General features: G+C 45.5%; 1 protein-coding gene across 2 annotated transcripts in view; it reads right to left on the reverse strand.

Annotated features, from left to right (window-relative positions):
• SLC9A7 (solute carrier family 9 member A7) overlaps positions 1–5025 on the reverse strand; it is a 132008-nt gene extending 126983 nt beyond the window's left edge. Inside the window, exon 1 of one of the 2 annotated variants that reach the window (XM_032426452.1) lies at positions 4661–5025. In XM_032426452.1, the coding sequence (XP_032282343.1) occupies positions 4661–4985 (325 nt within the window). In that variant the 5' untranslated portion in view covers positions 4986–5025. The remainder of the gene's footprint in view (positions 1–4660) is intronic. The other variant, XM_032426453.1, reaches the window with a different exon arrangement.
• Between the last annotated feature and the right edge of the window lie 6320 nt (positions 5026–11345).

Consider the following 11345-nt stretch of genomic DNA (forward strand, 5'->3'; position numbering starts at 1 on the left):
AGTTTGTATCTGCTTCCAGAGAAGCATAAATCATATATAAATGTGCGCACATGTTTATGTGCATACTTTACATAATTTTTAAAGAATAAATGAGATGATACTATGTAGACTATTCTGCGCCTTGTCGTTTCTCCCCACAACGGCGTGTGTGGGTGGCTGCACACCTCTTTTTTACCAGCTGCATAGTATTCCTTGGCAGGAATGCGCTGTAACTTAACCAGTCCCTTCTTGAGTATTGCCCCTTGCTTCTGGGACAACAAATATTGCCATCTATGTAACATGCTAGTATAAGTATTTTGAAGGACACAGTCCAAGAATTGAGACTGCTGGCTAAAAGAGTAGGGTAGGTATGTTGTAAATTTTTTCTAGGTATTAACAAATAGCCCACCCCACCCCACCCCCCAAAAAAAGTCAGTGCCGCTCATCCCCACTAACTGAATGCTGATGCATTTTTAAATTACAGCAGACCTTTACTGAATGAGCCTCGAGTAGCAAAGCTGGCCAAAGAATCACAAAGTCTAAAGTGAGAATGAGAACTAGTACTTACCAAGTGTTTATCAGTCACTGCACTTGAGCTTTACAACATCTCAATAATACACTAATCCTGTGAGGTGAGTGACACTGTCCCCGTTTTTTGAAAAGAGGAAAGCGGGGCTCAGAGAGCTTACCCAATGTTATGCAGCTTTATAAGTAACAGAGCCAGCATCTGAACCCAAGGGATGTGGTGCCAAAGCGAGCTGCCCCAAACTGGGGCCAAAGTGAGGGGCTCTTAAAAAAACAAAAAAGAGGACTCCCAATTAACCTTGGTTAATAGGGTGGCTCCAAAATGTTCGCTCACACAGAGGCCCAAATGTTCACTGTATGCTACTTCAAAGGGCCATATTTCCCCTGTGAACCCCCTCTCAGGCCGCGTTTAGCAATTCAGCCCCGACAAAGCAACAAGGAGCCCACAGTCCGCGGGACCCGGAGGGGCTGACCAACACATACTTGGAAAGCTGATAGGCGTGGAGGAAGCGAGAAGCAGGTGGTGGGCTGCCAGGGCCAAGCGAGGTATTTTGGACCTGTATCAGCTGTCACAAAAACAGTACGGGGAAAGTGGGACTAGCGCACACACGAGAGAGAACCACAGTGAACTGACACAGTCCGTTGATACCACCTTTCCCTGCCTCCAACACCTGCTATTTCTGCTGCACAGATTTGCTGGGCCCAGGAACTTTCGGAGGGCACTTAGTCACGTACAGGGGCAGACAGCTGGGAACTCCCTGCCCTGACGAAACAGGTTGCCAGGTAAGCTCCCCGTCCACTGCTGTGCGCAGCTCCCATCACAGGGCGGGGGGGGGGGGGGGGGGCGCTGCTTTCAACATCCCTGGAGGAGAGTCTGGTCTGTGGTCACCGGCCCTTACAGCTACCTGGGTCTGTTGTCAGGGAGGAGTGCTTATAACTGTCCCTTGCCATTTAAATGTTGAGCATTCACAGTGTGTCTCTTACTGTCCTTGGGTCCTCTGCATCTAAGCAAGCGCTTAAGATGGGATCTCTCGGTGTGCGTCACTCCTAGTAAAACACCAACTCTTCGCCGGGGATAGTGAAATAAAAAGGACGAAGGGAAAGGAAGGAAAATCTCTTTCCCCTTTCCTGTTTGGTCTCCATTCCAGACACAGGGCTCCAGAAGTTCCATGGGTACAATCAACAGTTGAAAGGTCACAGAAAATGGATAACATAATATAGTTTAAAATGGGGGAGAAGTGGGCATCAAACTGGATTTGAGGAGCATCTTAAAATGCCATCACAAATGCCACAGAATGGAGGCGAGGACACACCAAGAGGTAATTTGGCTTCCATAATTCAAAAATCGGAAAGCACAGAAGGGTATATGGTGATGTTTCCCTCCCACCTCATGTCACAGCCCACCTAGTTCCTCTCCAGCAAAAAAAAAAGCCAATGTTACTAGTCTACTGACTGTCCTTCCAGAGATATTTTATACCAGCAAACTTATATAATCACAATTTATTTTAATATGGCTATATAGTTACTTATCATAACTTATTATAAATATTAAAGCTTTCCCTTGCAGATTGAAGCGCCACTTAAATATTTTTAAAGGGGCAGAAATTAACATTTTTTTAAATTTCAAAGAGTTTTGAAACTTGCAGTTGAACTCTTCACTCATAAAAACTTACCAACATTTAAAAATGAAATTGTTTACCTCCAGAAATTAAGTTGGGCACCCGACACCCAGCAGATACTTAACAAATGTTTCCTTAGGTCTTTTTGTCCTTTATTACTCAGAGGCAGCAGGACAATTACTCACTTCCTCTACTGATATCAAGAAATGAAATCTGTTTTCTTACTATTATTAACAAAGAGAAGTCCTGAAAATCTGTACTATATTCGCTTAAGTGTTCAAAGATTTTCATACTGAATTTTTAAAAATCAGAATCCCTATCCTGATAGCCCCCAAGAAATAATGAATAATTATAGCTAATCAAATGACATTAGAATTCAAACGAAGGGTGTGTGTGCGCTAAAACAGAAGACTAGATATCCATGAGACAGAGAACTGTTTTCACAGTTACAGGCAAAATATTCACATCAAAATATTAATATCTGGCAGAACCTCGGACATTGCATATTGACAAACTAAATTTCTTAGTATATTTCAAAGTAACACTAAAACTGAAAATGACACAGAATGTTATGAGATGATGTTGCCTTTTCTGAACAATCATCAATCAAACCAGATTTCAGTACCACAAAATGACACGGTACACTGCAGCAGGGCCCCAATGACTAAAAGATTGAGATGAGTTTAAAAAGTACATAATCAGCACAGGAAAATTCCACTACTGTTTGTAGGCCTTAAGATAAAGGTGACTGAGCTCCTAAGAACATGGAGTACTCCCTCAGAAAAAAAATATTTTTAAATCTTCATTTTCCATGCGCTCGAACGTGTATTTATGAGCCTGTCCAGTCTACCTTCTAGAAGTATTCCACACTGTGCTTTAATGAAATGGATCTAGAGGCTATAAAATAAAAATATTTTCATGGTTATCTATAGGCATAGAAGGGTAGTCTTCATTTGCATTCTCTCATAGTCAGCCACCTGAAATGACAACATGCTTCAACTCCCTACCCTGCTAGCTGCTCAGTAGGCCTCCTAGCTTACCTGCAGCCTTGGCATGAGTCATTTGTCACCCACCGACACAAACCACAGAGCTCAAGAGTGGCCAGGTATCGAGGCCAAAGTTTGAATTCACATCTGTAATTTGCAATAACCATACTCAGTCTTAGACCTGGTCCTGTTTCAGTGACAGATCTGTTTAGGTCTCTACCTCTTTAAAACTAGAGGAATCCTGACAGCACTTTGTAACCTTGAAGGCCATGAGCCTGGGCTGTCAACCACCGATCAAGAGACCCGAGAAGCAAGGCCCAGGGCCAAGGGTAATTTTCACATTAAAGATTCAGGTTTCTGCTTTCCATCCTTTATCAGGGAACCCTGAAGGGAAATTGAATGGAGAGATCCCTCCAGTAAAAGTGATGAAGTAAAACGTTCCCTACTGGGAATAGTCATGAGGTGGGCTCATCTATTTCCCATATGAGGATGCCCACCTGGGCCTTAACTCCGCTGAATTCAATTCAAAAAGAGAATACCTGTTTCTACTTTGGAGTCATAATGGGAGGGGGGGTGTGTGGCGAGAGGGATGATTCAGATTATAGCTAACTGACATCCATGTAATAACGGAAGATTTGTGCTGACCACTCTGCGCGGAACACAGCGTGTGTCATTAAATCCAGAAAAGGAAGGTGGCATCAGCCCACCCTTCACAACAAAAGAACGGCTGACTCCGGAGTTAAAACCACTCACTACTTTTCCTCTTCATCCACTTATAAACGGATCTTCAAAGTCACGTCCATGTTAAAATCTGAAGAACACAAAAGCTCCTCTTCCCTTGGAGAAGCCAAGTACCCGGGTATAACGTCCCACCTGGACAGAAGAGCGGGAGGCGTGCCCATATACCCGACTAGGCCCGATCACGGCGGTGGACCACTCTGGATCCGGGACCACGCTCACCTATCACAGCGCTTCAGGCTCCGACTTTATTAACAAGACACCCGAGAACATAGATCTCAGAAGTGGGCGCTCACCCAGGTTGACCATGGATGTGTGGCATCCATCAGGCCCCGGCCGCCCATACCCAAGCCCAGAAACCCTAAGCCCTCGCCCCCACCCTCACTGTGGCCTGCTTCTTGGGGTGACGCGGTCCCCAGGGTAGTCACCCGCCGCGGCACACAGACCCTGTTGAGCTGAACTAGGGCGGAGGTGGGGACGGGGGGCGGGTGCGGAAGCGCGATGCGGGGGGGTGGGGGGGGCGCAAAACAGAACCCGGCGGACAGAACCAGGCCACCTCTGTGCCTTTCATTTTCCTGGCTCCCCAATTAAGAAACGTCGAAATGGGCTGGAATTCTTTTTAACGGTAAGAGAAAGCCAGAAAATGCAGACAGTTGACCTTGGGAACCAACCCCGCGGCAGCGGGAAACGGAAAAGAAACACGTTGGCAAGTGAAGGGGGAGCGCAGCGCAGAGCGGGGCGGGGTCCGGGGGAGCGCAGCGGCCGGGCGGCCGGAGGGGTGTCGGGGTGGTGGGCGCGGTAGGGGGTGCTCACCATAGATCATGGCCAGCCCCGTCTCGTGCAGAAAGCGCACCCGGCGGTGCTTGAAGAGCCAGATGGTGAGGATGGTGAGCGTGAGCAGCAGGATGAAGGTGAGCAGGCTCACGCTGTCTTGCCGGTGGCTCTCCTCCGCCTCCTTCTCCGTGGCGAGCTCCTCCATGGCGCTGCTGTCCTCGGCCGCCGCCCCAGAGGAGGCCGCGGCCGCGGCGCGCAGCCCCCGACCCAGCAGCAGCGGTAGCAGCGGCAGCAGCAGCAGCCGCGGTGGCAGCGCCCGGGCCGCCCGTCCCGGGCCGAGGCGCGCCGCGTCACCAGGCTCCATGGTCCCCAGGGCCGCCCGCGCCTCCTGCGCGCGGGGGACCAGCAGCCCGCGCCGTCGGCGGGTTCCCGCGGCGCCGCCGACCTGCCCGGGTGGCCGCTGCCGCCGCAGCTCCTCCCCCCGCGCGCGCCGGGCCGGGGCTGCGCCGGGAGCCGCGTGGAGGAGGGGCGCGCGCAGTGCGCAGGATCGCCAAGCACCGCCCCCCGCCCGCGCACCTGTTCGGCCCCCAGCCGCGCGGCGCAGTGCGGACCGCGCTCCCGGCCGCCGAAGCCCACGCGGCGGGGGCCCTCCGACTCAGGGGGAGCGGCCGTCAGCCCCGGGCCTGCCTGCGCTCCTCGCCGGGTCCCGGCGTACCTGGCCGGGCCGTCTGGGGTCGCGGGGCCCGCTTCCTAATCGCGACGCCAGAGGTCGCCGGTGCCTGGCAGGAGCGTCAGCTTGGATTCGCGCGCTGGGGGATCTCGGATCCTGTCTCTGGGGCCACCGCGAAGTGTTCCATCTCAGGCCAGTGTGCGGCTGTCCTGAGCCCAGTAAAACGGGGGGGGCAGGGGAGGCGGGGGGCGGGGCCTGGGGGAAGCGAAGATTCGCGAAGCAGCGTTGCCGCCTCCACCTCTCTTTCCACAGCTCTCACAGTGCCTTCCAGCTTTCAGGGCCTCCCAGACTCTACCAGGCTTCATTCAAACCTCTGCTCTAAGTCTGTCCCGAAGTGAGGACTGATAACGGGTTGGAATGGGGTGCAAGCGTTAAAATAGCTCCTTCACCACTTGGGGACTAGACTGACTTCTTATTCTGGACTGTGTAACTAGCCCTCTTGGGGAACAGGGTTGAACCAGAAGGAACTGAACACTTGCCATTCCTGCTAGATGAGCAGCGCGGGGTGAGGGTGGAGATTACCCTGGTGGCCCTTTTATGTTGACCTTATGGTAGCCCAGGGAGTCTTTGGATGATTCTTAGGACAGCTCTGGAAAAAAATTATAAAGTGGACTCTGGAGGATAACGCCTCTTGGAACAATTCCTCAGGAACTAGAATTTTCATTCCAACTTGTTCCTCTGGTCAAGGAAGAAAAGAGATCGGATTCTTTTTTTTTTTTTTTTTTTTTTTTTTTTTTAAGATTTGTTTTTATTTTTAAGTAATCTCTACACCCAACATGGGGCTCGAACCTATAACGCCAACAACAAGAGTTGCATGCTCTACCTAACTGAGCCAACCAGGCACCCCTGGAGTGACGGAATTCTCAATCACTGAATTCCCAGTGCTTAACCCTGTGCTCATAAGTTTATTGAACTGCTCTGAAATTCATATTAACGATTCATGTTTTCTCTCCCAGAGGAGTTTGCATTTTTAAGAGAATTTCTTGAAGAAAGCTAAGCTTAACTAAAAAGAGTAAAGAGTAATAAGAATAGGGTAGGGATGGCATTAGGTAGGAAGAATATTTGGAGCACTGCAGCCTTCCTGGTTCCCCTCTAGGTGAACACTCTGCCAAGCTGCTTAGTACCTTCTTTAAAGCAGGGAAATCTCTTCAAGATTTTAGCTAACCTTGTTCCCAATTCGTCCCGACTGTACCCCAGCCCTTGCAAAAATCCATATATCTTGAAGTTCCATGCAGGTTCCCAATGAAATTGCAAATGCCAAAAACCTGGATAGTCACAGAGAAAGTTATACAACAACAAGAAGATGATCTAGTTTCTGGAGATACACTAAAATCCACGTTTGCTGAAAGCTGGTTACGCTGATCATTATATTTAATATTACACCCTCTTGGGTTCCTGTAAGTCGAGGACAGAACTTCTCTCTGCAGACTTCTTAGTACTTACGGCAGATCATATTTTCAAACAATGCCCACAACCGTATTTCCAATTGCACCTGCTCTTCCAGAACTTGCCACTCCCCCATCAAAGGGTGGTATCTGTGTTCCCTCTCCCCTTGAACTTCAGTGGACCCTTGTGACTGCCTCAAAGAATACAATGTGGCAATAAAGACTGCAAAACTTGTGAAACCAGGTCATAAAAGACAATCTAGTTCCTGCCTGACTCACTCTCACACTCTTGCTGTCCACTCATTTTGGAGCCCTGAGCTGCCATGTAAAAAAATCTAGACTACAGTGAGATATCACATCACACCTGTTAGAAAGGCTATCATCAAAAAGACAAGAGACAGCAAATGTGGACGAGCCTGTGGAGAAAAGAGAACCCTCATGCACTGTTGGTGGGAATGTAAATTGATACCGCCACTATGGAAAACAGTGTGGAGGTCCGTCAGAAAATTAAAAATAGAACTACCACATGATCCAGAGATTCTACTTGTGGGTATTTATCCAAAGAAAGTGAAAACAGGATCTCAAATATATATCTTCATTCCTATGTTTATTGCAGCATTATTCACAATAGCCAAGATAGGGAAACAAGTGTCTGTCAATAGATAACTAGATAAAGAAAATATGATGCACATATATATATATAGAGAGAGAGAGATTGAGATATATAGATATAGCTCTATACACACACAATGGAATATTCAGCCATGAGAAAGAAGGAAATCCTGCCATTTGCAACAGCATCGATGGATCTTGAGATCCCATAACTCAGTGAAATAAGTCAGGCAGAGAAAGACAAATATGTATGACCTCACTTATACGTGGGATCTAAAAAAGCTGAACTTGTAGAAACAGTAGAATATTGGTTACCAAGAGCCGAGAGGTGAGATAAATGGGATATGTTAGTCAAAGAATACAAACTTGCAGTTATAAGATGAATACATTCTGGGGATCTAATGCACAGTGTTGCGATTACAGGTAACAATTCTGTAGTATATATTTGAAAGTTGCTAAGAGTGTAGATCTTATATGTGGTCACCACAAAGAGAGGAATAGTAATTATGTGACAAGATGGAGGTATTAGCTAAAGCTAAGGTGGTAGTCCTAGCGCCAAAATGTAAGTATATCAAATCAACACGCTGTACACCTTAAGCTTACACAATGTTATATGTCAATTATATCACAATAAAGCTGGAAAATTTTTTTTAAGATTTTATTTACTTATTTGACAGAGAGATACACAGTGAGAGAGGGAACACAAGCAGGAGGAGAGGGAGAGGGAGAAGCAGGCTTCCCGCCGAGCAGGGAGCCCAATGTGGGGCTCGATCCCAGGACCCCGGGACCATGACCTGAGCCGAAGGCAGACGCTTAACCATCTGAGCCACCCAGGTGCCCCAAAGCTGGAAATTTTTTAAAAAGAAATTGATCTACCTTGAAGCTGCCATTGCTGGAGAAACCACGGAGAGACAACATAGCCATCGAGACAAACACCACAGGAGCGACAGCTTTTTTTAGTGTTCCTAGCCCAAATACCCCACACCTGAATGAGTGAGCCTTCAAATTATTTTATTCCCAGCCACCATCTTATGGTAAGCGTATGAGAGACTCCCAAGGAAGAACCACCTAGCTGAGCCTAATCAATGCCTGAATCTATGTGATGACCACACAATGATTTATGTTGTTTTAAGCTACTAAGTTTAACTGTGATTTCTTCCATAACAGTAGATAACCAGAAGAATATTTATGCTATAAAGAGATTGCCTCAGGTAGAGTATGAGAAGATTTGTCCCAAGTATTCACAAATCTACACCAAAGAAAATGCTCAATTATCTATACATGCTTATATATGAAAACTAACCTATGCAATACAGGGGTTCTGATTCCAGTTAACACAGAATAATCACACTCAACCCATTCTCTCCCACTGAACAGGATGCGGGGATCAGTTATTTGAGGACTCTAAAAATATCAATTGTACCAGGTAAATTGAGGCAGAGCACCAGAATTTGAAGTAAAACAACAGGCAGTGAGTTTATAATTTTTTCCCTCCAGTAGCCACTGGACTGAACTAAAGGCAGTCCAAGCCCAGAAGGGGACATTGACATGGACAGAGGGAGCACCAAGAAGAGCAGAAAATAGACCTCCTAATGTTCAGAGAGAGTAGGGAAGTACACCAATTTTTCTTTTTTCCATTCTCTCACACCCTTGCCAATAGGCAATCCCCCATTGTGGCTGAGTCAACAGTGACAATGGAGGGAGCAGTGCTGCCAAAGTAACTAAAATGTTGAGGGAGGGGGAAACCTTCCTCTCTGGTTTGGAATAACCATGGTCCCAAGTCAGTGGAGGCAAATGCCCATTGATACACCTTTTTCTCTCTCTCTCCTTCATCCTGCTGCTTGGCTCTGGAGCCAAGCCATGGGTGAAGTTGCAGGAAGTGCATGCCAGAGAGAAGTAAATAAAGACTCAGATTTCTTGCCAAAGGATTGAAAAGAGGAACTCCAAGGAACTGCAAAGTCCCAGCAAGATTTTGGAGAGGGAGCAACTTGGGAAAACAACCCTATAGAGTTTATGAGCTCCTAAGTTCACCCTAACCTGCATGTGGATCTTATCCTAAACAGCATACCAAAGACTGTGAAAACCGAACTAAGAAACAGATCACCACCCAGATCTGAAACTAGCCACTGGATAAAACACTTGTGGGGCAAGTCAAAATAGCACTGCAAAATTTTTGAAGACTGAATTGACTTTGGAGCCATGATCCACAAAAGGCAGGCCAGAACTTGTGATCTGGACCCAACCATGTTGACTACAAGCTAAAACAAAAATATGAATACTCCTGTATAAGATTAACACAAGACACAAGGCCCCATCACATAATATTAAAAATGTCCAAGATATGGGGCACCTGGGTGGCTCAGTCTGTTGGGCGTCTGCCTTCAGCTCGGGTTGTGATCCTGGGGTCCTGAGATCGAGCCCCACATCAGGCTCCCTGCTCAGTGGGGAGTCTGCTTCTCCTCTCCCCCTGCTCCTTCTCTCTCTCTAATAAATAAATAAAAATAAATTTTAAAAAATGTCCAGGATACAACCCAAAAATTATTCAGCACATGAAGAACTATGAAAATCTCAACTATTGATTGCCTATTGAAAAGGTAATCAATCAAAAGACACCACTGCTGAGATGAAACATGACACAGATGTTAGAATTATCTAAACAAGACTTTAAAACAGCTATTATAAAAATGCTCCAACAAGTAAGAGCAAACAATCTTGAAATGAATGGAAAGGTAGAAAGTCTCAGCAAAGGATTAAAAGATAGGGGGTGCCTGGGTGGCTCAGTCAGTTAAGTGTCTGCCTTTGGCTCAGATCATAATCCCAGGTCCTAGGATAGAGCCCTGTGTCAGGCTTCCTGCTCAGTGGAGAGTCTGCTTTTCCCTATCCCTTTGCCCCTCCCTCCGCTTGTGCTCTCTCTCTTTCTCTCAATCTCGCTCTCTCAAAAAAAAAAAAAAAATCTTTTTTAAAAGCATTAAAAGATAAAATAAGGACCGAATTGAAATGTTATAACAGAAAAAATATAATAACTAAAATTTTAAAGGGATTAGATGGGCTCAATAGCAGAATGAAGATGAGTCAGTATATTTGAAGATAAATCAATGGAAATGATCCAATCTTAGCAACAGAGGGGAAAATTGAGAAGTAAATAAAATATCCACATGCTCTTGTAGGATAATAACAAAATGTCTAACATTCATGTCTTTGGGGTCCCCAAGGCAGGAGAAAGTGTGATGCAGAAAAAAAAAAAAAAAAAAAAAAATATATATATATATATGTATATATATGTGTGTGTGTGTGTGTGTGTATAAAGATAAAATAACTGAAAACATTCCAGTTTTACCAAAGACATAAACCTAAAGATTCAGGAACCTCAGCACACTCCAAATAGGATAAACTCAAAAGAATCAATGCCCAGACATATTATATTCAAACTGTGGACAAGAAAAACAAAATATGTTTGAAACAGAAAGACAAAAAATGGCACATTGCATTTAGGGTAACAGCAATTCAAATGACTGTGGATTTCTCATCAGAAACCAAGAAGATCGTAAAGAAGCACACAACACTGTTAATGTGCTGCAAGAACTGTCAACCCCAAATAATACATCCAGCAGAAATAGCTTTCAGGAATGACAGTGAAATAAAGACATATTCCAAGGGAGGAAAACAGAGAGAATCCATTGCCAGAAGACCTACTATAAAAGGATGGTGAAGATAAGTTCTTCTTTTCACCAGTTCTTTAAAATATGATCTTTGACTGAAAACAAAAATTATAAAAAAAGAAAACAAAAATTACTACATGGTCTAATGGAATTTTCAGCGTATGTAGAGGTAATACACAATCACAACATAAAGGGAAAAGGATAAAGGGACCTCCATATTAGTTTGGTTTTCATATTCCACTTGAATTGGTAAAATATCGATTCTAGGAAAATTATAAAAATTTAAGTATGTATATTGTATTCCCTAAAATATACAAAGAGATCAAGTAAAAACACAG

The sequence above is a fragment of the Phoca vitulina genome, unplaced genomic scaffold (genome assembly GCF_004348235.1).
Source record: "Phoca vitulina isolate PV1807 unplaced genomic scaffold, GSC_HSeal_1.0 scaffold35, whole genome shotgun sequence".
Classification (NCBI taxonomy): domain Eukaryota; kingdom Metazoa; phylum Chordata; class Mammalia; order Carnivora; family Phocidae; genus Phoca; species Phoca vitulina.